Source organism: Tachypleus tridentatus, chromosome 9 (assembly GCF_004210375.1).
Source record: "Tachypleus tridentatus isolate NWPU-2018 chromosome 9, ASM421037v1, whole genome shotgun sequence".
In the NCBI taxonomy this organism is placed as follows: domain Eukaryota; kingdom Metazoa; phylum Arthropoda; class Merostomata; order Xiphosura; family Limulidae; genus Tachypleus; species Tachypleus tridentatus.
Genome location: NC_134833.1, coordinates 81,954,655 through 81,981,224, shown reverse-complemented (window position 1 = coordinate 81,981,224; position 26,570 = coordinate 81,954,655). Strand labels below are relative to the sequence as shown.

Below are 26,570 nucleotides of genomic sequence, written 5' to 3'. Positions count from 1 at the left end.
TCACTAAAGGCATTTTAAAAATGATGGAGCTTGTGTAATTCAGTGGAGACATTTTAAAAATTCTGGAGTTTGTATAATTCAGTGTGAACATTTTAAAAATCTTAGAGCTTATGTAATTCAGTGGAGACATTTTAAAAATTTTGGAGTTTGTATAATTCAGTGTGAACATTTTAAAAATCTTAGAGCTTGTGTAATTCATTGGGGAATTTTCTACCTTTGACCTTGAGCTTGTCAAAACAGATGGAGTCGAAAGAATGGAAAGATTCTGGGCTTTTTAAAATAAGTTTATAAAACGAACGTATTTTATATGCTATGGAAACTAGTTCTTATTCATAAAAGTGTCAGTTTTATAAAATACATATTCATATTTCAGAACATGAACAATAATATCTACGAATGCGCGGATGTCAAGTTGAAATTACAATTCATTTATCTCCCGGTGAAGTGGAACATGCGATTAAGTTAGTTTCATTTTCACTTAAGTCAGAGTTGAAACAAAAACAAAACCTTTTCGCGTTTGAAATGTTACCTCTATACTTAGCACAGTCAAATATTAGATATATAGAACACCAAACCACTAGCTAAGACAAAAAGTAATGAATGTTACGGTCACTCGTAAGCTGCTATGTAAGTGTCGTCTTATATACACATAAGATAGAATGTTCTTGTAAGTGTGGTCTTATATATACACGTAAGATAAAATGTTCCTAAGACAACAATATTCTTTTAATTCATCGTAGGCTGTATCCTAAGTTTTTTAAAACATGGTTTAAAACTGTCCCTAAATTAAGATATTAGAAAATATGTATTTATGGGTGGTAGAATTATTCAAGCATCAGATATATTTAATAAATTTACCATTCTTCTGCACGTGGTCCTTGTGTCCAACAACAAAGTGGAGATACAGAGAAAATAGAGTAAAAAAGTTAAACAAATTTTTGATTATCTTCACACCAGTAAGCGTCCAACCCCTCGTGAAAGAGAGAGATCACACGCCCTACACATAGTTTTTCAACAGACTGTTTCTACTTTAATAACATTGACAAAACATCAAATCTTTGTTAATGAGAAAGAAGTAGTAAGTTCACCAAGAAATTATAAATCTGACCATACAGTAGAAAATATAAAGCTTTCTGAAATAGAACGTAGATCACTTTGTGTAAATTATAAAGTAACTGCTTACTTTCAGCTAAGCAACCACACATTTCTTCGTGGTGTACTTTGCACCTCAGTTAGTCTTTGGATCATGCCTCATAACGTGTAATTTCTCCGAACCTTTCTTTGCAACGCTTGTGCGCCGGCATATTAATGAGATTTCCCATCTGTGGATCGGGTTGCCTGGGAACGGATTCAGTACTAAGACCAGCCCTCCCACCGGAAACAAAAATCTAACGTGGGGGCAAGAAGACTTGAAGTAGCGGTGTCAGTCAAAGGCGCTTGCTGTTGTAACTGTAACCGTGCTGTCATTCTTCTGGGGAGTTTACCGCCTTCAAAGTGGCAGAGACAAAGTACACTTTCCATCAGTGGGCTCCATTTCGGTTACACTCACCAATAGGCTTCACAATTCTACCTTCATCTACGAACTCGTTTCAACTGGAACCGGCGAATGATTGACGGTCGAGAGCTAAACAACACATCCAATCAGCTATAGTCTCTCTTCGCAGCTGACACTCTGTAGGGATGAGGACCCGTGTCGGCTGTGTCGCGATCAGCTTAGGAAGCGCAAGAAGTCACGTCCTAAAGCCCACAGCATGCATGCAAGTGGAAGGAGCTGTGTGTTGAGAGGTTATAAGTTAAGCTTCCTTTCTAAACATTGTGCTTGTGCACGAACATCGTACTGATACACAGCGGACTAATTGTAAAGGTGGTAGGAGAAGGCTTGTTTGCATGTCCTACAACCTCCCCACTGAGACGATCATTTACACAAACCACTGTCCACGCTTTGTTATTTTTGGCTATTTCGTGGTTACACCAAATTTTGAACACCCAAGTTGATCGAGATTACGACTAGTGTTTGTGGAACATGGGTAAGTGAGTTAAATATCTCCAGTCATTTTTAAACAACGAGATTTAGCCTTAAGTCTAGCTAAATTTCTTCAACACTATTAGTTAAAAAAAAACAACACAATTAAACCACAGCTTACAGTCACAAAATTGATAAAGCAAACGGTGAATTAACTTTGTTTAAAACTAATTTGAAGCGTAAAGAGTACGAAACATCAAGGAACCAAACAGAAGAAAAAACATTATTTTGTTAAAATATGAAAATTTAAACCTTAAAGATCAGTACGTTTTAGAAACAAAGAGGTGATGTTCAGTAATTCTGTTAGCAGATGAAATCTTGCAGCTTAAACAATAGTTCGCTTAGAAATCAACAAAAACAAGCAATAATAAATGCGGAAAATAAGAGCGAGTGTTTTTTAAATAAACACAAAAGAGTTATGTAGTTGAAAAATAAAAAAAGTTGGAAAGCAAACAACAGTAAACTCAGGAAATAAACAGAAGACAAACAATTACATTGTTTATAAATAAAAAAGAGTAAGTAATAATTTACTCCGATATTGACAAAAGGCAAGCAGTTACTGTGTTGGTAGGGTGTAATGGTAGTACATTCATATAACAATCAGCATATAAAATAATTTATGTGAAGTTGGTAATGCACAGTAAATCCTCTTAGTAATATTTGTTGATATTATTTTCCAAAGTAATCTGTAAATTCGTGTTAAGTATTATTTATGTTCCTGTTAATTACATATAATTATCATTGTTCTAGTCAGTGAACCAGTCCAGAGTTTTGCAAAATGGTCATTGAATACTTCAAATGTTTTATGATGGCTTATAGACATTTCTGTACCAATTCATTTATTTATTTTAAATTACTTTAAATTGTTTTATTACATGTTAATCATCATTGTATATGTTTTGGTGAAACAACTAGAACACTTGCTATGCTTTCTTTGCTATAAACGTCTACTTTTTTGATATAATCATAACAATGTTCTAACGAAATTTATGAATGTGCCTCTTGTTTCTTGTGTATTTCTGATCATATATAGCTCACATAATATTGTTACCATGGTATCTTAATTGTTTGGATAGTAAATACTGTGATACGTTAACCGCTCTATTTTAAACCGTATTTGTCATGCATTTGAATGCTAGACTGGAAGTTAAACGTCTCGTCATGTGCAGGGTTTATATAAGTGTCTAACACAACCAAGTTAAACTAGTTCAGTCCACAAATAACAAAACAAAGGTGGAAGGTGGTTTGTTTCTGATAACCGTTGTTGCCTTACAACAATATTTCACTATGAATTTGGTATCGATTGTCATTCTTGTAAAGCTTATTTCACAAACAAAATTCAGGATTGTTTTTACGAATATTATTTAAAACCATTTTAAAAAATAGATTTCCTAGACGTAATGTTTGTAAGAAATATATACAAGCTCAAAATATATTGCAATTAGAAAAAAAGTGGACATAAAAAATCAAATAACCAGCATGCGTGACACCGCTCTTATTCAATACGACTATTAAAAGAAATTCCATAACTTAAAGATGAAGCTTTCAATTTTAAATCGTAAAGTTAATTAAGAATATCGTGAAGAAAAACCACAACGTATTTAAAATGAAAACAATGTAGATTTTTCTTCGACATTTTGAAAGTTTAAATTTGAGCTATTAGGTCAATTCTAAAATACACATCAGTATTCTATTATTAAATATGATGTAATATCGTTTTCTATACACTTATCCTCCTGTGTTTTATTCAATGATGTACACATTGGTAATAAAACTGATCCAAACTTAGGTTATGAAAATACTATATGCTGTCATCTCAAACAGTTTATCTATCTGTCTTCCTGTTTATTCTTCCATTTTCGCTCTCTGTCTATTTAATTACCATTGAGTGCGTATTTTGAATATTAATACTTGTATAAATTGTACGTTTACTTGATTTTAACGCCTTACAAATATAATGAAACGTGGTATCTAATAATAAGTCTAGAAGATTCAGGCATCAGTAAATGTCTGACACATTTTTATGTATTCACACTCACATGAGTTTACATATTTGAAACTTCCGTTGTCTGCTGTGAAGCCAAATGTTACTTACTTTTAAGTATCATTTACCTAAATTACTGCTAAATGTGTTTTTTATTCTTATTAAAAAAGAGAAAAAAGTATCGTACAGTTGATTCTAATAATAACAAAATTATGTATTCATTACAAGCTGCTTATTGCCATTGTAAAAATAAAAAAAAACAAATACACATTAAATTCCAGGCCTAGTAGTCAACTGACGTATCTTATCACAGTAGACAAGTGGTGAATATTCGAATACAGACAAGAAGGGTGGCAATCTCTTTATTTAAAGGTTAGGTTCCATTCCAGCGTTCGGTACTGGGCAATTTACTCAAGAAACGCATGCGAAACAAATTATTCTAAACATATTTTTTTATCTTCATTAATGTCACTTAGTACTCTTTAAGTATGTGTGTTTTTATTAAGCATACAGCTACACAATGTTAACCCACCGTGACTATTTAAACCCTAATTTTTAGCGTTATAACCCTAGCTCTTCAGACTTATTGCTGAACCATTGCGATATTTTGTTTAACTATGTTTAAATATATCTTAGTAACCGGTACTAAAGCTGTCGTATTTTTGTGTATTATTTAGTATTAAGCTGGCGTTTGTTTGCACATCTGTCTATATGTATATGTGTACGTACACAACACTTTATAACGAAAAACAGTAGCTATTATTTACAAGTTTAAAGGAACGAAAATTTAAAACAATTGTAAATTCTTATACTTAGTGCTTTCCTGGATTCAAACAACAATATCAAACGCATATAAATGAAAAATCCAATTAACCAGTAGTAGAGAACACAGTTTTTTACATGAACACTTATCTTTTGGACAACTGAAGAGCTATTCCCACATATTTTCTTCTTGTGGATCCTACACGTTTTAAGACATCTTCCTACACACACTAAATTATCCCCGCTTGCCTCCCCACTTCTATTTCCCTGCAACCTACACTTGTTTTAAAATTATGTGTATTAACGCACAGAAGTATATGCCAATAATTATGCACTTTGTACTTTAAGATATTGATGTCTTAAGATAACTTACTACTCAACCAATTTGGCTAAGAATTTCCTACTTTTAAGTGTTCCTTACGTATGTTATGTATGTAACTTGGAACCATATTTATTGTTTTAATAGCATTCTTTTCATTGGTTTGATTTGTCTTATGGTAACTCAGCTACTCCCCGTGGATTTTTATAGAACTCGTTTGGTCTTTATTGTGGAATACAACCACTCCGGCTCTATTTTAAAACCTGTTTGACATGTTTTGTGCCATATCTCTTATTCCGCGGAGAACTATTTAAAAAATGCTTAGCTCTCTGTTCTGGCATATCATACTTTTCTGGAACCCTTTTAGAAACTGATTTGATGGGTTTTGTGGCATATCAGCTACTTCTCATGGAATTTTATAAAATAAAATAAGTAAACACGAGACTTTAGTTATATTAATTTTATCTATTAAGCATAACTTGAAAACTTGCCATATATAAAATCAAATATATTTTTCAACTATTAATATTACCATTTTTACAATATAGGTTCAAAACCTCTATAATTTAGGGACAGAATGTCGTATTTAAATACTTGAAATAATACTTTTTTTCTTAAGTATCGACATGGCGTAATTATTGCACCCAACAATCAATAATTATATTCTTGAAAAATATTTTGTGTTTATTCAAGGCATCTTTGTTCAGATTTTGCATGATATTAAAGGAAATGTTCTTTGTTTTGAGATACGGAAAAAAATATTTTGGAATTTAGTAAATATCTATTCCAAGAACATTATATTTGCGTTTTATAAGGATATATGTATATATATATTTTTTCTTTATTCGACCTTAATACTATCTAATTTGGGAATCGACCACTTAGGTAATTTGAATTAGCCAAGAAATATTACAATCGGATGGATGGCGGTGACAGCGACCTTAAAAAGCAAGCATGTGCGAATCAAGCGCTCTAACCACCAGCCCTTGCTAGGACAGCATATATACGTATACAAGCCTAACTAAGTCGTGTTAGTGAGCTCACTTTGTGAAATGTGAATATATGCACATTGATGATGCGTCAGCCATTGGGGTCTATCAACTCTATTAAAGCTCACAAGATCCTCCACCACTTCATTGCTTACTGTAATAGTAATACACTGTCATACCAACTGACCGTTTAGACAAGACTGGATAAAACTTCGTATACTTAAGTAGAAGATGTTAACATTCGATTTGATTTTATATAAAAAAGTAAAAGGAACAAAATACATCAAATTAATATCAGAAATAGAATATTAGAAGTTCATTACAAATTAAGGCATTTAGAGTTAATTTCAATCTTTAGCTAATGATAATAAGGCTGGCTATAAAGTAGTGCACCACGAATTGTATTCCATGTGTGTGACGTTCTCGGTTATATTACTTAACATTTCACTATGAATCACACTTGGGTAATTATTTATATTACCTAACATTTCACTATGAATCACACTTGGGTAATTATTTATATTACCTAACATTTCACTCTGAATCACACTTGGGTAATTATTTATATTACCTAACATTTCACTCTGAATCACACTTGGGTAATTATTTATATTACCTAACATTTCACTCTGAATCACACTTGGGTAATTATTTATATTACCTAACATTTCACTCTGAATCACACTTGGGTAATTATTTATATTACCTAACATTTCACTATGAATCACACTTGGGTAATTATTTATATTACCTAACATTTCACTATGAATCACACTTGGGTAATTATTTATATTACCTAACATTTCACTATGAATCACACTTGGGTAATTATTTATATTACCTAACATTTCACTATGAATCACACTTGGGTAATTATTTATAGTATTATGAATCAGATTTATGTAATTATGTAAAGAAAGATGTGGGCAGTGTGTTTGTGTTATGAATAATTTTCTTTGGATTACTCCTGTTTCTCTTTTCGTTTTCGCCGTTTTTAGTTTGGAGGCGAAGTTTGAAATTCTTCAGAGCTTCTTCGTCTTCAGACCAGACAGAAGGCAGAAGTAATTCGTAGAAAACTACTAAACAGTCTCGAGTAATATGATAAATATGAATACATTCGTGAACAATTACATTAAGCGAAGTACTTGATTAGGCACATAGATCCAAATCAAAACTAGTAGTTAGTATTTTGAATATATCAGCGAGATTTGTAGACACAGTCTGGGGAAGTAGAATCCGTAGTTGAACAGGGAATCATCACTGTTCATACAAATTGTTCTAAATCTATGAAACTGAATAACCAGTACACTATACACATTTACCTGAACTGATAAAACAAAGGCGGTCGGAAGAATCGTCAAATGTAGAACATACGTTTGCGTCTTTTCTCGTAAACTGTAGGGAAAAATCTGGGAGCTCCAATTTAAAATTTTTAACCAAAGTATTCTGTGAATTGGAATGTGTTGAAGATGTGAATCCGTATTGGTCTCTGAAAAAAAAATTAACAGCTGGGTAAATATCACAGTCAACGGAAGATAATTTAATTTGAAGAAAAGTGACTATCACTAATGAAGACTGCAGTAGCAATTGAAATGCAGCACATAAAGGTGTCCAATATAGTCCATAAACACCCTCTCGATCAAGAGCTCGTTAAGGCTGAAATGGACAAATATTAGCTTTATAAAGGTAGAAAGTATTACGAAACACTACAATCCCCAGTAGGAATTTACTGGTAAGCTTAAGAGCTTATAACGTTAGAATACGAGTGTGTATTTGTGGGTCACAGATTGTACCTTTCTGTACACACAATTATATGAAACATCGGTAAAAGACTTGACAACACTCAGAAGTTTCGTTTCGTTACTTCTCCAATTTATGGTTGTAGAAGACAAATGAAATTGCATATTAGGACATCAAGAATGTTTTGGATAAGCTATTAGCTTTAGCTGCCTTTTAACCTGAAGATATGCAAAACGTTTCAACTAACACTGTAAAACAGCGACACTTGTGTCGAAAAACTGTTACACATTCTTGTTGGAAACTATATTAGGGAATTAAAAGAGATGTTGTTAAAGTTGTTATCCGAAGAGTATAGTAAGGTTACTGCATGAGTTCATATAGTTAACTTTCTGTTGCACGCTTTGTGAAAATAGATTTTATTTCAGTTTCTTACTTAAATAGGACTATATCGTACAGAACGTTTTTTTTTTTTAATATATTTAGATAAGTTATTAATGAAGATGTTACCTGGAAGTATTGGTTTGGTTGGTTTTGAATTTAGCGCAAAGCTACACGAGGGCTGTTTGCGCTAGCCGTCCCTAGTTTAGCAGTGTAAGACTAGAGAGAAGGCAGCTAGTCATCACCACCCACCGCCAACTCTTGGGCTACTCTTTTACCAACTAATAGTGGGATTAACCGTCACATTAGAACGCCCCCACGGCTGAAAGGGCGAGCATGTTTGGTGTGACAGAGATTCGAACCCACGACCCTCGGATTACGAGCCAAGCCCCTTAACCGCCTGGCCATGCTGGGCCTACGTGTAAGTAGTATTTTTCAATTAAGGAAAAAATAATAATACGTAATACCTAAGTTTGTTTAGACACGTATCAATAATTAAGAGTATTCAACTACATATCAGTAGTAAATAAGTTAAGAGAAGAGAAAAGTGTAGGGGAAATTCAGGACTTTCTTTTAACAGTTCCATATTAATTAAATAACAAAACTTATATTCTATTAAAATATTGGTTATTAGTTACATTTTTATGCTATAGTTATTGGTATACCGTGATAATAAAGTAATTCAATTAATGTTTGAATGTAACTCAATAAAACCTCGTGAAATACGTAAAAAAGATGCTCGTGACGAAAGAACTACGTGCTTTATGCAGATTTTATCTGCTGTGTTATGTCAACTGCTTAAGTGATTCGCTAATATTTTTATTCGGTGTAATATTTCGGTTGTAACTTAAAATGTTTACATAGATTTGACTCAGTATCTACTTTAGTAGCCCTTGATACTGCAAGGACGTTTATTGAACATTTTTATTTCGGTTGTTTATTCAGGTTGATATCTGATGATATGTTGTATGCACGAAGAGGACGTTTCTACAATATTCATTAAGAAATGCTTGAAACACGAACTTTGTTATTCGTATGACTTTACGCAAAATTAGATTCCAGTGTTTCATCATTCAAAATGGAAATTATGTAAAAGACGTGACACTATCTATATATCTCTAACGTCATAACCAGAGTATCAGACGGTCTGTGCTGAAACCATGACAGCAGAGGCCTACGCATCAGTCCGGGGTGGCTGACTCTACTCTGCATGGGTGGTCACCAAGTGACAACTACAATAATATGTGTTTAAATAAAGCCAGCCACGAAAGCTGTGTAACAACTGAATATCTGTGAACAGTTTCTTTTAATAAAAGTTTTAATTGGTACATTTTATGTCTTATATTTAATGATTAAGTACAGCGTATCGTAATATTTGATTGAATGTATAGCATGGTATAGGTTTTCACCACCCACTTTCGTTATCTGTGAGCTGACTAACTGTCACGTCTTCTTAGTTCAGAGAAGGAACATTATAAAGTAACGTTTTATGCGGGGATCACTCCAGCTTATCAATTAAGTAACAATCCAATTATTGTTTTCTTTTATTTTGTAATCGGATGAAAAAAGGTCGGTTTGTATTACATCTTATGGGTTTCTTTAAAGTACTTCAACGAATACCGTACTTTATCGTTCTTAAGTCTTAAATTACCCAGTCACATTACTTATTAAACAAAGTTTAAATTAGGCTTTTGGAAACTGTCTGGACCATGAGAGATTTTTTACTTACAATTCACAAAATGGTAAACGAAGAGCTTAACAAACGAAATATTCTACAACTGGTCCGGTCTTTAATCGACCTGCCCCCCGCTAGTACAGCGGTATGTCTCCGGATTTACAACGCTAAAATCAGCGGTTCGGTTCCCCTCGGTGGGCTGAGCAGATAGCCCTTTGTGGCTTTGCTATACGTAAAACACACACACACTTTAATCGACTATACTTGCTAATATATCACACTTAATAATTGATCACACATACTAATAGACCACATGTACTAATGGATTATACTTTCTAACAAATCACATTTACTAATAGATCACACTCGCTAACTGTTACGTATTATAATTTATATCGGACGAATATCCGATTTAATTTATTATGTTACGTATTACTATTTCAAATTACCCGGAAATTTTAATTTTAGTTTAGAAGTTAATTAAATGTTAATTTATATATCAAATTTATGATATTTGCCAACAAGATTGATACACAAAATTCTCTTTTTTAACAGAAATATATTTTAATATACAAGCAAAAAAATACAATTTACAATAACGGTTATTATTTATAATTACTACAAATGAAGATTTATAGTCAAAAGTTTTACAGACTTACTAACAATACAGTCTCAGATTCGGTCTAGGATTGAATATTTTATCAACGACCCAGGTCCACGACGAACAAATTAATTGTTTGTTGATAGACTTATACACTTCTTTTTAATGCTAGCTAGCTTGAAGCACCCCTGACTTTTTTGTTTTTGTTTGTTTTGCCGAGGATAATACCAAATGTCTTCGTAGAAATACTAACGTTCGAAGTAATTCACTGAAATTGAATTGTCTGTAAAGTTCGAAATCTATAAACGTTCCTGGCCCAATTCTATAGTTTTCCGATTAATAGGCTTTAATCACAATTGTAGCTTCCGAGGCCTCTGTCATACTGACTATAGCTGGCCAATAATAAATAATAATACCTCTTCTGTCTCTCGGCTAGTCGCTTTTTATACGAATTACACGAGTTTATATAAATTTCAACAATATTTTAGCATGCTTTCCTAAAACATCGTTGATCCTTACTTTCAATAATCTTCTATAGATTTTGAGAACAGACGGGACCTGCGCAATGCATAATCAATAATATAAGTCACATTTAAAATTGAAAACTATACTAAAACAAACGCAGGTATTAAAATAAACGTATGACGGTAAATCCTTTATACCTCCCTCCTTAGAGAATCAAGAATACACGTTTTTTGTTATTGTTTTGTAGTTAAGCACAAAGCTACACAAAGGGTTATCTGTGCTATGCCCACCATGAGTATCGAAACACTGTTTTTAGAGTTGTAAGTCCGCAAATATACCGCTGTGCCACTGGAGGGCAAAATATACATTACATGCAAAAATGAAAACTATACTAAACAAGCGTAGGTGTTAATATAAACGTAAAACAGTAAATCTGTTACACCTCTCTCCTTAGAGAATTAAAAGTGGCACTAGACAATTTCTAAATAAAATATTGTGTGTGTATGTACACATTGATAACAAGCGTAGGTATTAAAATAAACGCGTAACGGTAAATTTGTTACACAACAGATAACATTTGCTAATAAACCACACTTGCTAACAGACCACATTTACCAATAGATCATACTTGCTAACAGGCAACATTTACTAATAGATCATACTTGCTAACAGACTATATTTACTAATATATCACACTTGGTAACAGACCAAATTTACTGATAGATCACACTTGGTAACAAACTGCATTTACTAATAGATCACACTCGGTAACAGACCACATTTACTAATAGATCATACTTGCTAACAGACCATATTTACTAATAGACCACACTTGGTAACAGACCACATTTACTAACAGATCATACTTGGTAAGAAACCGCATTTACTAATAGACCACACTTGGTAACAGACCACATTTACCAATAGATCATACTTGCTAACAGGCAACATTTACTAATAGATCATACTTGCTAACAGACTATATTTACTAATATATCACACTTGGTAACAGACCAAATTTACTGATAGATCACACTTGGTAACAGACCACATTTACTAATAGATCATACTTGTAAACAAACCGCATTTACTAATAGATCACACTCGGTAACAGACCACATTTACTAACAGATCATACTTGGTAAGAAACCGCATTTACTAATAGACCACACTTGGTAACAGACCACGTTTACCAATAGATCATACTTGCTAACAGGCAACATTTACTAATAGATCATACTTGCTAACAGACTATATTTACTAATATATCACACTTGGTAACAGACCAAATTTACTGATAGATCACACTTGGTAACAGACCACATTTACTAATAGATCATACTTGTAAACAAACCGCATTTACTAATAGATCACACTTGGTAACAGATCACATTTACTAATAGACCACACTTACTAACAGAAGAGGTGGCATTTGTCTTTTTCTTTCTTTAGTGTTTGACACTATTGCTGGTCCTTACATTAACGAGTAATATTGAAGTTAGTAGAAATAATAGAACAGGTTCGTCAGCTTCTATGTTTTAGAATTTCGGGCATAGCAACACAGGGACATCTATATTTTTGAACTGAGAGACTGGAAGGGTGTGTGTGTGTTTTGTTATAGCAAAGCCGCATCGGACTATTTACTGAGTCCACAAAGGGGAATTGAACCTTTGATTTTAGCAATGTCAATCCGTAGGGACAGACTGGAAAGAAGCACCTTGTCAACAGCACTAGTCGTAGTCAACTCCAATCGAATGATGAGATTACATCGTTATTCTTGAAGCACGTTTATGGCTTCAAGTGCGAAAGGTTTTTCGCGGTAATGGGGCGCAAACCATAGCACGTCGACCCTCCAAATATTGACGTTTTTATGTATCGTTCACTATTAGTGTGGCTAACGTATTTCATCATTTTAAAAAAATTATGTGCTTTGCTGTTACAGAATTTGGGTGAAAACACTAATTTTTTTATGTTAAATAAATAAGAAACTTTAGAAGTAATTAGTAAGATTAATTGCTATGCTCACGGTATTTTTGTTTAGATGTGTGTATGTGGCTCTAAGTAACTGACACGCTATCAGTTTAGAAGGTTAACTTTCAGAAATCATTCGAGGCCAACTTTTTAAGCCGTAACTGAATTTAGAAGAAAAAATTCTGTTAAAGTAAGGAAAGAAGAAGATATTTGTACGGATAAAAACAGAATTGTGAATAATATACATGTAAAAACAATAAACAGATTTATGTAAAAACGGCTCGTTTGGGTTCAGAAAATTTTTTTATGTAGAGGAGCAAACAACGTTTCGACCTTCTTCGGTCATCGTCAGGTTCACAAAGAAAGAAGGAGGTAACTGACCGATAGCTGACCACATGTTTAAAGGCGGCTGTGTAACTGAGTGTAGGAATGTAGAGGATGTGCTTAGATGTTTGAATATATTTTTTCGTATAGGTATAAAGGTGTTCCTTTATTTTGGGCTTGAGTTGTTGTATAAGTAAAGCTTCTTTAATTTTGCGTTTGTATATGTTTGTTTCTTTATTTAGTGTTTGAGTGTTTTCTATGGTTATGTTGTGTTTATTTGATTTGCAGTGATCGAAAACGTGTGAAGGTGACTTTTCGTGTTCTTTGAATCTGCACAACCTCCTTCAACCATGTGGTCAGCTATCGGTTAGTTACCTCTTTCTTTTTTTGTGAACCTGACGATGACCAAGGAAGGTCGAAACGTTGTTCGCTTCTCTACATAAAAATATTTTTCAACCCAAACCAGCCATTTTTACATATATATTTTTCCCTACAAGAGGGTTTTCTCGTCATCACTGATTAGAATTATGAATACGGGTGTTAATTATTTCATCTCTTACTGATTGCCACATTTGTTAAAATCCGAATAAAAATCAAATCACAGCATGTTACTTAGTGATCTCTTAAATTGTCGTTGACTTGTTGTTTGTGCAGACCCCATCTTTGCTGTTGTCGCGGTTATCGAACCCGGAATTTTAGCCTTATAAGCCCTGGAGCTTATCAGTGGAAATAATATCACATATAAAAAAGGTACCAGAATAATTCAAGGTGGGAAGAAGGAAGTTTCATTACGTAAAAGTCATAAACATACATTTTTACGCTATTTTATTCTGATTTGGATAGAAACTATTATCATTTTGTATTTTTGTTGAAGCTATTTTTACAGGCGTTACCATCAATGGAAACTTCTTTTTTCCTGAATTTTCCATAAACATCGTCATTTTGTTAACATGTTTATAAATTATTAAACTAGTCTTTCGTTTTTCGTAATTAATGTATCTTCTTATTTACGGTTTATTTGAATTAATGTTTTTTGGGTTTTTTTTTACATGCTCATATTTTCTAATTATCAGATAGGAATATAGTACAACGTGTTAAGGTTAAACACTAAAAGACTGCAAGCGACGATCTGCTATATCGTATAAGTGAATTTTGAAAATCCCTGATTAAAAAAAAAATATATATATATATATATAATGTGCGATGGACAAGACCAACATGCTGAATTTCAAAGATGGATAAATACTTGCTGGTTAACACTAATGAACATACACGTCGTTATATTCTGGTTAAGACTAACGAATACAAATATACTATTTTCTGCTTAAGACTAGTGAACACACGCATGGTTATATGCTGGTTAAAACCAATGAACATGCATGTGGTTATATTATATGCTGGTTAATATTATTGAAAATACAAGTATTTATATTATATGATGTTTAATACTAATGAACACACACACGTGGTTACATTATACGTTGGTTAAAACTAATTGGTACACACGATTATTGTTATAAGCTGTTTAATAATAATGAACACACACGTAGTTCTGCCTTGGATAAGGTTAATTAGCGTACGAGTAGTGATATTATGTGAAGACTATTTGACGCAGACACAAAATTATATTATGTGAAATACACTATTAATTTGACACACATTTTGTGATTGATAATGTTCATAAATGCGCACGCACGCGTATATACACACACACACACACACACAATTACGTCACGTGCTTTATAATTGCCGCTAATCTCCTATCAAAGCAAGTTATCTATATTGGTAAGAGCTAAACGTTAACCTATTCACTGACCCTTTCTTACCTTTATGAGTAAAATACTTTGATTAATTAGTAGGTTACTCCTGCTGTTAATGATGTATTTGTCAGTAATCCCATTAATATTTCACAAGATTTCGTCAGCTAAGGAGATTTAAAGGCCTACGCTAAGCTAACAATTCAAACCAGTCCTCGTAATAATAAATGTATATAATAAAAATAATAAAGATATATAAATATATATTAAACATTTTAATCAGTACTGTTAACGAAACTAACACTTATAATTTCGTATAATCACTTATGCAGATCTTTGTTGTTGCTGGCGCTGTGGTTATTTGACTCGTTTCAAGAATAAGCTTACTGGACCGCCAGTTTTGTTGAATAACAGTAAAGTTAATTCACAGAAAATAATAATAAATAAACGAATACCTGATGATAAAGATAAGTAATAATAATATGTTATTAATTCGTAACAAGAAATCTAAATTTACCAGTGACTTCAATAAAATTTATAATAATTAATTATTTACTTAATCTAGTTCACACCATAACAGTTGTTATTCATGGTTTGGTTTGTTTCGAATTTAGCACAAAGCTACACGAGGGCTATCTGCGCTAGCCTTTCCTAATTTAGCAGTTTAAGACTAGAGGGAAGGCAGCTAGTTATCACCACCCTCTGCCAACTCTTTAGCTACTCTTTTACAACAAATAGTGGGATTGACCATCGTATTATAACGCTCCCACGGTTGATAGGGCGAGCATGTTTGGTGCGATGGGGATTTGACTCCGCGACCTTCAGATTACGAGTCGAGTGCCTCAACCATCTGGTCATGCTGGGCTTGTTATTCATGAATACTGATATTATAAATAACGACTAATCGAGTGTTTTTTATTGTTACTGTTTTTTTTGCTTCGTGTTTTATTTGGCGAAAGGCCTCTTAAACACTGGATATAATAGATGTAGCGTAGTTTTCAGAATAAACTAAATAATATAACTTACAAAGCACGTTTGGTGTTTGCTTTACACGCTATCACCGATTTCCTAGCCTTCGAAAAATGGCCAATGGGGATATGCCTCTATATTCTGTGGTAAATACGACCAATAGAAACACAAACTCATGGTTATGTTACGTGGTATACAAGACTGATGAACGCACACACAGTTATATTATGTTGTACGTAACACAAATGAGATAATATCATATTATGCTATTGGTATTTTGATGGAAGTACGCACATAAACATGGTTGAATTCTATGGTGGATAAAAACCGATGGAGGCAAATTCTTTTCAAAATTTCTTGTTGAATAAAATAAAGGAACTTACAACCATGTCTAAATGTTGTGATCTGTGAAATATTGTACAACCATGTCTAAATGTTGTGATCTATGAAGTAGTGTACAAACACGAGCATCGCTATTTGCTGTGACGATCTAAGTCAGTGAAAATAAGTATATTGCTGTTTTTTTTTGGTGACAATGAGTACCGAAACCATCTAGATACGTGGATGTATTCTATAATGAAGAAGTCTAATGAACACAGATAAGTAACTGTGTTCTATGATGAATAAGATTAGTGAATATAGGTACAGGACTATTTGCTGTGGTGACCTTGATTACCGATCCTACATACGTAGCTGTATTGTATGATGAAAAAACTAGTGAACATAGTATTCTGTGGGCAATAGAGCAGAATAAAAAAGGTGGTATGTTTAGGTCATCTTGCTAATTTAGGCATGTAGCTTGTATTAGAAAACGGTTCTGTGTTGGTAAGAAGTTAAAGTTCTGACTTTTTTCTTTTGTGTTTGTATGAAAAGTTATATGTTGAAAAGACTGGATATTTGTGAAACAAATGTGTGTTGTGTTAAAGAAATTAAAACTGATTGATTTGGTTGTCCAGTTTTTACTATGTTCGCAACATCTTTCATGCCCGAAGGCGCTAACATTACAAATGTTTATTGGCATGTCGACAAAGAAACTTCCCTACACTAATTGGCTGTTATAAATAGATGGCACAGGAATTTCTTAAATTGTAGATTTTAGACTTCGATAGAAAAAAGAAATCAGTATTGAAATAAAAAGATAGAGGGCGAAACTGTTGTGTGCACATAAAGTTCTAAATTTTTAACAGAAAGAACTGATGCAAAAATCTTTAAGAAAGTCTCCTGAATATTGACAAGATGGTGTAATATGGCGTTTGTACACTGTTCTATTGGTTTTCTGGAGAAAAGGCGTTGTAAAATTAGTCCGTTCAACGTAGGAACTACTTTTGTTTTTGTTATTTGTAGCAAAGAAGGCCAAGAAAAGAAAGAAAGAAGGATATTATGTCATAGATGAGAAAGGCTGTTTCAAACTTCAGATTCAACTTCTTAAACTGACAGGAGAATGTGCTGAAGTCAGTCTCTTGTACGGTTCTGATAAACAAGTACAACAGGGCTATCAGTTAAATACCACAATCCCTTGCGTGAATTTTGAGGAACCAGACGACCACAGAAGCATGATGAACTACTGGCAGAACTTGCAGGGAAGAATGAAACTGAAAATTAGTCTTAGGATTATTAGTCACAGTACATTTTCGTGCAACGCCCACATTCATGTCAGTTACCAACGAGAATGCTACTGTATTTATTAGATTCCCGTGAATGGTGCAGCAAAAGGTTTAATAATTCTGCGGCAGATATTTCATCAGAAGCCGTTTTATTCCCAGGATATTTCCAGAAATAGATTTATTTCTGTAACGCTATTTTATATATTTTTTTAGCAACGAAGCGCATCCCTTGATTCACTCTAATAACAAAAATGCTATCTAGTCAGAGAGAGAAAAATAATTCTACTTTGGTGGCGCACATAGCGGATCATTAAGAAATGCATAGCGTTTCTACAAGTTATAATTACTTCTAAATGGCTATTGAAGTAGACATGAGAAATAAACATTGACTTTTCTTTATAAATGTTTGAAGAATTCGATAGCATGTTTCTATGACGCATCTTTCAAGAAATTTTGCGAAATTTTAGTGTGATCGCATTTTCATGGGGACTAGAAGTATTCCCCGAGTTTTTGCGATACACTGCTAAAAAATAATCTATTCTATGTAACATGACAAAAACCATTTATAATGCCAGTCACTATCATCTATTAATGCTTTTAAGCATGTTCAGTCATCGTAAACGTCAGTGATCTGTTGTTTATTATGCGCCCATAAAATAACATTTGGTAGACATGACTTACATGATTTACAGTTCAATATGAATTATGACAATCAGAAGCCTCAACGAAGATTGTTTAATACAGATGTTGCAAGCTTCGAATCAGAAAGTGATCCTCGACCACTAATATGAAGGAACTGCTTTTAAGATTTTTTTATTATGTTTGGAATCACTTGATGGAATGTGATGCATCTTCGAAAAGAATCCCATAGATGTTAGATAGGATGAGTTTGAAGACCATTCCATTGACTCAATGTTTTCAAGGAATTCGTCAACCAATTTAGCTAAATCTGGAGTTGATCCATTAGTTTTTGTTAGCATAAGGGTTGTAGGATGTGGTGCTTATGATGTGTAATATCAATATTACCATTTTGCAGGATGCAAAAATTGGTAGGTTAACAATGCTTATTGTTGCTCAGACCATACTTCCACCACTACCAGATTTCTTTACTAAAACGCAATATATCTGGTTCCAGAAAAAAATTAAATTCAATATATGTCTGTTGTTCGGCTATAAAATCAAACAACTCATCTCTAAAATGATATTACCCCACTGGAAGTGTTCTTTACATCTGATTCAGTCTTGTAGTCTGTACCTCTACGAGTGCTATGTACCAATATCCACAAATAACGGTTGTCCGTGTGACGTAGGTAATGGAAGCAGTTCCACATCATGCTAATAAAATGTTGAATCTTATGGATCCAATTCGCAACAACCTTCTGTGATTGGTTGGCTTCAATTTTCCGATGACTCTCTACGGATATAACAATAAGATGCCTTTTTATTTTTAGACCTATTCGTAGTTCGTGAAAAATTTGAATTACGTATCTAAAGTATGTGACTAACTTCAAAAGGTAGTCTAGAATAAGCTGTTTGAGACAGTAAATACACAAGATGACCACGTTATTAGGAACTATATCTAATATAACTGTGACAAAATCCGCAAGATGTTGGAACACGCTAGAAGTGGTTTTTCCTGCCGTTCAGTTATTAATATGATATCTTATTCGTGGAATGAGGTAAGGAGAGACAAGAGATGGCGAATATTTTTCTCAAGCTCATTCTACAGATGCTCAAGTGAATTTAGATCTGGAGATTGTAGTGGCCATAGAAGATGCCTGAAACCTCCGTCGTGTTCCACAAACTACGCAAGTGCGATTTTGACATTGTGGATGGAAACATTGTTATTTCGGAAATAGCTGCCCCCATCGGGATATAATGAAGTATTGCTGGATGCATTCGATCAGAAAATATCCTGCGGAAAGAAGTGACATTTGTCCTATCACCGAAGGGAACATATTACGCCAAATTCACATACTCCAAGCCAATATTTCAATACTAGAAATCTGGATATTCGGGACTACACAAGAGGGCGAAAAAGAGTTTTTTTGTGTGGATTTTGCCAAATTTTTTTGTTCCATCTGTGCAAATAAAGGTAAAAAATGATTTATTGTACCACATATCTTTCGTCACTTCTTATAAGGTCAATGCCTGTGCTCCTCACACCACTAAAGGCGATTTTCTTCTTGCTAATAACCGAATTCAGTTATTTATGTAATGATTTCTCACATCTATAGTCCATTCGTTGCACCGTTTTTCGCGAGATATGTCTGCCAATCGGTGTAACCCATGCACGGAGTGTTTGCCTGTTGGTATCACTGTTTGATAATGGTTGGACTTTACTCTCCAGTTTCTCTCATTATGCAATCGCGGTCACAATTCTCTCTCGCAATAAATATTTTATTCAACTTTTTCCATTGCTAATAAAGTTGAATGACCAATATCTTCGAAGAGCCCACCAATGAAACTGTGTTTGCCACTGATTCGCCTGCTAAATGTGTGCCCAGTAGGATACTTCATCTGAACTCTACAACACTTTATCTTTCACCATATCTCTAAGCCTGACTACAAACATGTTTGTCCCAGTGTTGTATGGATCACCTGACACATCATGTGATCACTCTAATTTCCACATGTAGCTCAGGCCATGTCCAAGTATGAAAAAGGAAGTAAATCCAAATGAAGTGGCCATCCCATGTATAATATTGGTTATACGACTGATATCTTACATCTCACACCGTATTTATAAACATTAATTGAATGAGTGATTGACATTATAATGGTTGTGTTTTACCACAGCTGTAACATTAAAAATTCTGAACAAACTCTTATTTCTATAAAAGACATATTAAAAGATAGTAAGATACATAAGTTTGTTCTTTATTGTAAAAACGAATGTCTTGGAAAAAGCTTAATTTTAAAAGAGATAAGAAATTAATTGCAAGGATTGTCTATTTTTCTTTAGTGATTTAGTAATTGTATTATACTTATTAAAACGTCTCTAAATATGACATGGCAAGACTAGGTGGTTAGGGCACTCGACTCGAAATATGAGGGTCGCGAGTTCGAATTCCCGTTACACCAAACATGCTCCTCCTTTCAGCTGTGGGGGCATTATAATGTACGATCAATCCCACTATTTGTTGTTAAAAGAGTAGCCTAAAAGTTAGGGGTGGGTGGTGATGACTAGCTGTCTTCCCTCTAGGTGTTACACTACTAAATTAGGGACGGCAGCGCAGATAGCCCTCGTGCAGCTTTGCGCGAAATTGAAACAAATAACCGTCTAAGTACAATTAGAATAACATAGTGCAGGTGATTTGTGTGGTACTTAGTGTAAAAGCCACATTGAATTATCTGCTATATCAACCATGGGGAACAAAATCATGCAATTCAGTATTGAAAGTCCGTGAATTTACCGGTAACCCACGGGGGATTTATGATTAGTGAAATGTTTACAAATGGGTTATATACTCTTCTTACTCTTAACAAAGCACTCATTGGGAGCGCGTGCTTTCCAAAACCGTGAAGCTGTTTTTAAACTTTGTTGCTAAATTTAACTATACTGAATTTTGACCGGATCCAGTCTTGTATGTAAACGTATTTACCGCTTCAACTATATCGATATTCAACAGCGACACCAACACGTATGACTTGACATCTAGCGGCGACAGAAAGGTTTTCGTCTAGTTATTATAAATGAGCGAACACTAACATAAGTAAACAAACACACCGTTGGGTTATGTGTCAACTGTAATCCAAGCAGTACTAGTTTTCGACAGTATACTCGCTTCCAGTAAGCCTAAACAGAAACTCTGTTAGGTGACTAGGATTTCGTCCATGTGCAGGGTAACAGCTACTGAGACAAGTGTGAGTTAAGTTCTCAACCGTCCTCCCCTATCTGCGTTTTGACACTACCAAGAATAAACAGGGCTTTCTTGCGGGTGAATAGTCCTATTTGATAGTGATAGCCCCTTTGGTTAATTCTTAAGTTTTGACACCTGATCACTCGAGGAATCCCTAATTTAAATAAACACCATCTGGCTCTCGTCAGACGTCATTTTTATGCTGTTTTTTGTTATTTGTTTTAGAATGGGCGATTTGCTTCTTATAATTATTAATTACGATATAATTCAGCAGAATACTGGTGGACGTCCTTGTTGATAGGGGCAGTTTATTTGGTGAATTAGTGATTAGACAGGTTAGAGAAAGAACCGATAATTTAGATAAATTTAATATTTTAGTAAAACACGCGGTTTTCTGCAGCTATATGCTCGCTAACCTGAACTTACACTTTTGGAAATCTTTCTATGAGGATATTTAAATAGGAAAATCAGGATTCAAGTCTTAAGGATTTTAAATAGAGGATCCTAGCGAACCCTTCCGAAATAAAGCAGAACTGGGAAGAAAGTGGGTTATTGAATATTTGACGAACTGCTACTGGAGAGAACACTGAGGTTCATTAAACGGTAACTGTACGGTTGGAGAGTTAAACATGATCTTCTATGATAACACTATGTAACACAAATTTTGTTCCTGGATAGTATGTGTTATTTATTAACTGCTTATGTTGTAAAAGTACAGAAAATGGCCATTATTCCCTTCAAATTGTGCTTTTGTGACCTGAATAATGAAATTTAGAAATTAACCTGTTTTCTATGTAAAAACAGGCAAATTTGCACATTTTCATTTACATAAGGTCTAAATAAAACTACACATGAATCAAGATTTACATGTATTTATACTAAAGTTATACAAAAATGAAGAAAGATGTTTAGAAGTGAGTAGTTTTTCGAGATTTTCGTCTGTAATGTAAATCACTTTCACGTATGAGCCCCCAAATATAGTCTCCCATAATGTTTTTGTTATACGCTCCCAGGTCATAAAAGCAAAGTTTGAAAAGAAAATAGGTCTTTTTCATTTACTTTAAGCATAAGCAATTGGGAACAAGAAAAGCAAAAATTTTGTTACATTATTATGAACATGATCAAATAACTGTGTAAAGCTACGGACAACGTTTGTAAACACCTTGTCTTGATTCGTTTATTTGTTGTCTATCGCCCAAAGTTACTTAACAGCTGTCTTTACTAGCCAATCCTAATTTTGAAGTGAAATAACAAAGGGAAGGCAGCTAGTCAACACCGCACACACACACCGCTAACTTTTGGTTTACTTTTAAACAATGATTAGTGGGACTGAGTAAAGCATTATAACATTCCAACAGCTGAAAAGGAGAGCATATTCAGTGATTGGTATCAATCCTGCTGCCTGCAAATTGCGAGTTGACAGCCCTAAGGTCCATTAGCTTTAGCAGGTTCATATTGTACGAGTGTTGTGTTGATTCGTTGAACGAAGGAGTTTAATAGACGTTTACGAAAGCAGTCATTAGTCTCGTCTCATTTGAGACTTTCAGCTGAAGATTGACTGAGAATCTGATGATCCCTGATTCGCATCTCACTGCTGAAAAAAAGTTCTACACTTTAATGTCATGGGTGCACTACACGAGTGAAGATCAAATCTCGCTATTCGGCCAAACAAGAGTAGCCCTAATGTTGGCAGTAGGTGCTGTTGTCTAGTTGCCTTCCTTCTGGTCTGTCAGTTTGCAGTAAGGGACGGTTAAGTACTCAGAACTTAGAACATTTTAAACAAAGAAACAAACTTCCTACATCTCCATATCTAAGATCGATATTTTATGTCAGAATATTTCGCTCTTCCAGTGTCTTATAATAATGGTCCAAGTTTTAAGAAATCTTTGTGGTCTCAGAGCAAGAACATTTCACCGAAAGTTATGTGTATCTTGTGTCACATTAAATCTTCAAAATGTTTTTAAGAAAAAGTAATTTAAGTGAGGTTAAACCTAACCTACTTTACGAGAGAGTGAAGAGTTTGTACTGTGAGTTTAAAGTGACACCTAACGGTCAAATCTGCCAATATCGCTTTTAATTCTAATTATTTTGACCTGTTTTAAAATTTCTTCTGACAAAGAAAAAAAAAAGGAAAAAACGAAAAGAGAACAGAAAAAGTTTACATACCAGCTGAGAACGAAGAAGAGAATTTTGAACATAGCGATGTTACAGTCCTTTAGTTTCTGTTATGTGCAGAATCCGTCCTGTCAACTTCTTCGTTGACCTGCTACGACCCAAGTCTACCATGTGCTTGACTCGCCTGCCTCGAGAAAAGTGATCTTGAAAAACCCTTCCCGGCTATCAACTGCCAAGTCCTGACTAACATAAGCGTCTAATACTAGAGACAAAACCCTCATTTATCTGCCTCGCCGCAAAGGAAAATGCTAATTAATACTGATGAATGGCCCGTTTTGCTTTTTTTGTTTTAGTTGCAAGACAAGAGGGGGTAAAAAAACATGATTCGTATTTGTTTCTGAAATAACGTTACCACGATTATGTTACATTACACAGAATAACGTGTTACGCATGCTAAGACTGGATGGAAGCTCTACTCCGAAAAGTTCAGTCTTGCTTTACTGCATTGTGAAAAATTTTGTGATCAATTCGTAAACAATGAATATTGTGTTTATACACTTGTATGTTCGTATGAACATAACAACACTTCAACTATTATAATAATAGTTACAGTTCAACTCAGAACAGTAGCTTGCTGAAAATAAAGTACGAATAACACACTTTGAACACAAAACTCAAATGAGAATGGATTAGGTTAATACAGGGGGGACCTCCAGACACCATATTGTAAACACAAACAAAGATTACATTGGGTCAGGTTAGTTCATTCACAGGTTATGTAAATATCGTGCTGTAAACGCAAAAGTAAATTATAATGGAAGGCTAGTTCTCCGAATACACAATCACCACACTGTAAATAATAAATTAAATCAGAGTAGATTAGGTTAGTTCAGAGAATATTCAGGCACCGTACTGTACAGCTAGGGTAATCAATATGGATTAAAGTAATTCACTGTGTATCTAGATACCACACAATAAATGTAATCTTCAATTATAATGAATTAGATCAGTTTAAAGAACATCCAGGTACCACATATAAAATCAAATTTATATTGACTATCCAGACATGACATTTTAAAGGCAAACTTAAATTAGGATGGATCAGGGTAGTTCACTAAATATTCAGATGCCACATGGGTTAGGTTGGGTTGGTTCGTAGATAAACAAATAAAATAACTATTTTATCTCGTAGCAGGTGTCCAAAGTTATTTTTATGAATGCTCGTTAAACATTAGTTCAAATGTGCAGAATGTACTACTCATGTATTAAATGCAAAAAGCACTTTACTGTGCACTAAAGTCACTATTCTTTTGACGCCGGTTTTAGCTTATCTGTAGCAATCGGGAATAAGAAATCTTGAAATCAGTTAGAGCTTAGGACTGGAAACAGACTTTTATATTTCTATAAGAAACATTAATTAAACACGATATTCCTAATTTAGAATTATGTTATAAGTAACAATATTGTTGTTTGTTCAGTCTCAGTTTAAAAGAATAAGACCGTGTAAAAAGTTTTTTATACGTATACGACTATGACATAATGAAAAATACACTTCACATTATTTGGTTATTGTATATGTTAACTTAAAGCATGAAAATATTTTCATAAGAGTATTGTCTTTAAATTTAAGTGTGAGCCTGTTTGTTTATCGGGCTGCGTATCTGAGAATCAGTTGTCCGAGACGTGATTACGCTGAATACATCTCACACTTTCAGCTGTAGACGAGAATGCCTGATGATTTATCAGTTCAGGCCATGTGCGTGTAAATGTGCCGTTCGTGTTAAAATGATAAGTACTTTTAGATAATATGTCTGAAAGTTATGTCGCATTTTCTGTAAGATTTGGCCAAGGTACTGAATATAAATTATTCCTTTTTGCATTATTATGTCTGATCAAAACAACCACGTTAGGATAAACAGGACAGCCGTATATATGTGATATCAAGAAAAGAGCCAAGTTGCATATGAAAGTAAAGCCGGTAAATATAAAGTTAAAAAAAAAGGAAAAGTCAAATAAAAAGGGTTTGTTTGTTTCTTTTGAATTTTCGTACAAAGCTACACGAGAACTATCTATAGTAGTCGTCCCTAATTTAGCAGTGTAAGACTAGAGGGAAGGAAGCTAGTCATCACCACCCACCGCCAACTCTTGGGCTACTTTTTTACCAAGGCATAGTGTTTTCGATTATCATGTAATAAAAAGTAAGCAACATGAAATCCAAACGTTTTGCTACGATATTTACAGACATTACTTGTGACTTAGTCATGGCTATAAAAGAAAACATGTTATAAAGTTCTATTGAGAAAATATTTAAAATACTATTTCGATGAACTATTCGGACGATCACAATATTGGCAGTGCTACAGCTTACATGACAGAAGTGCAGCCAAGCTTTCCCTATCTTTCACTATTTTGCATAACTGTGGTCTTTCTTTTTAATATCACATCTTTATATGATTGACTCCATTATTCTGACTTTTCTGTTTTTTTGCCCATATCAAATTATATAGTCAAACGTCTCTACGTTTTGTTTTTACAAGCGATGTCACTCATTTCTATCACTTTACAAGGTGTGTAAGATGTTTACTTCGTGAAACAACAGTCTAGAAATTTTTTACATGGAAACTAATATATTTTGTACATTTACGAGTCCTATTAAGCAAACTGCAATAATGCGTCTCTATGTTTAAAATTATTACATGTTTTTCGGTTAGATTTATTATTACACATATTGTCCACCAATTAAAATTTGTTTTTGAAGTAAATAAACTTTATTTGCGTCGTGGTTAAAATCTTAAAATACTGCTTTAGTCAATTTATCAATTATTTACTCACTTTGATGCTTGAGAAGAGAGAGCATAAATGATTAAAACAGCAATGTGCTTAACACTGTCTGAATGATCCAGTGAGAGAAACCCTACTGATGGGAAGAATATCATATATCCATGACACAAAACTACATCATTGAGATAGAGCACTTTGCTTGCAACAGTGTCATTTAGAACATTTGGTTTTTAATAATGTCAATTTTAAA

General features: G+C 33.8%; 1 protein-coding gene and 1 long non-coding RNA gene across 6 annotated transcripts in view; one reads left to right on the top strand and one right to left on the bottom strand.

The window, feature by feature from the left end:
* LOC143225618 (uncharacterized) overlaps nt 1-23,755 on the bottom strand; it is a 32,158-nt gene extending 8,403 nt beyond the window's left edge. The window contains exons 1-2 of the long non-coding RNA XR_013013956.1: nt 23,591-23,755; nt 7,400-7,566 (exon numbers count right to left, since the gene is read on the bottom strand). This is a non-coding gene — a long non-coding RNA (uncharacterized LOC143225618). The remainder of the gene's footprint in view (nt 1-7,399; nt 7,567-23,590) is intronic.
* Nucleotides 1-26,570, top strand: part of LOC143225616 (paired box protein Pax-1-like) — a 68,067-nt gene that overhangs the window by 21,146 nt on the left and 20,351 nt on the right. The window contains exons 1-2 of one of the 5 annotated variants that reach the window (XM_076455374.1): nt 1,665-2,027; nt 13,520-13,597. The exons of 3 other annotated variants lie outside the window; for them this stretch is intronic. In XM_076455374.1, coding sequence (XP_076311489.1) covers nt 13,582-13,597 — 16 coding nt within the window. In that variant the 5' untranslated portion in view covers nt 1,665-2,027; nt 13,520-13,581. Of the gene's footprint in view, nt 1-1,664; nt 2,028-13,519; nt 13,598-26,570 lie in introns of those variants that run through there. One more of the 5 variants, XM_076455375.1, reaches the window with a different exon arrangement.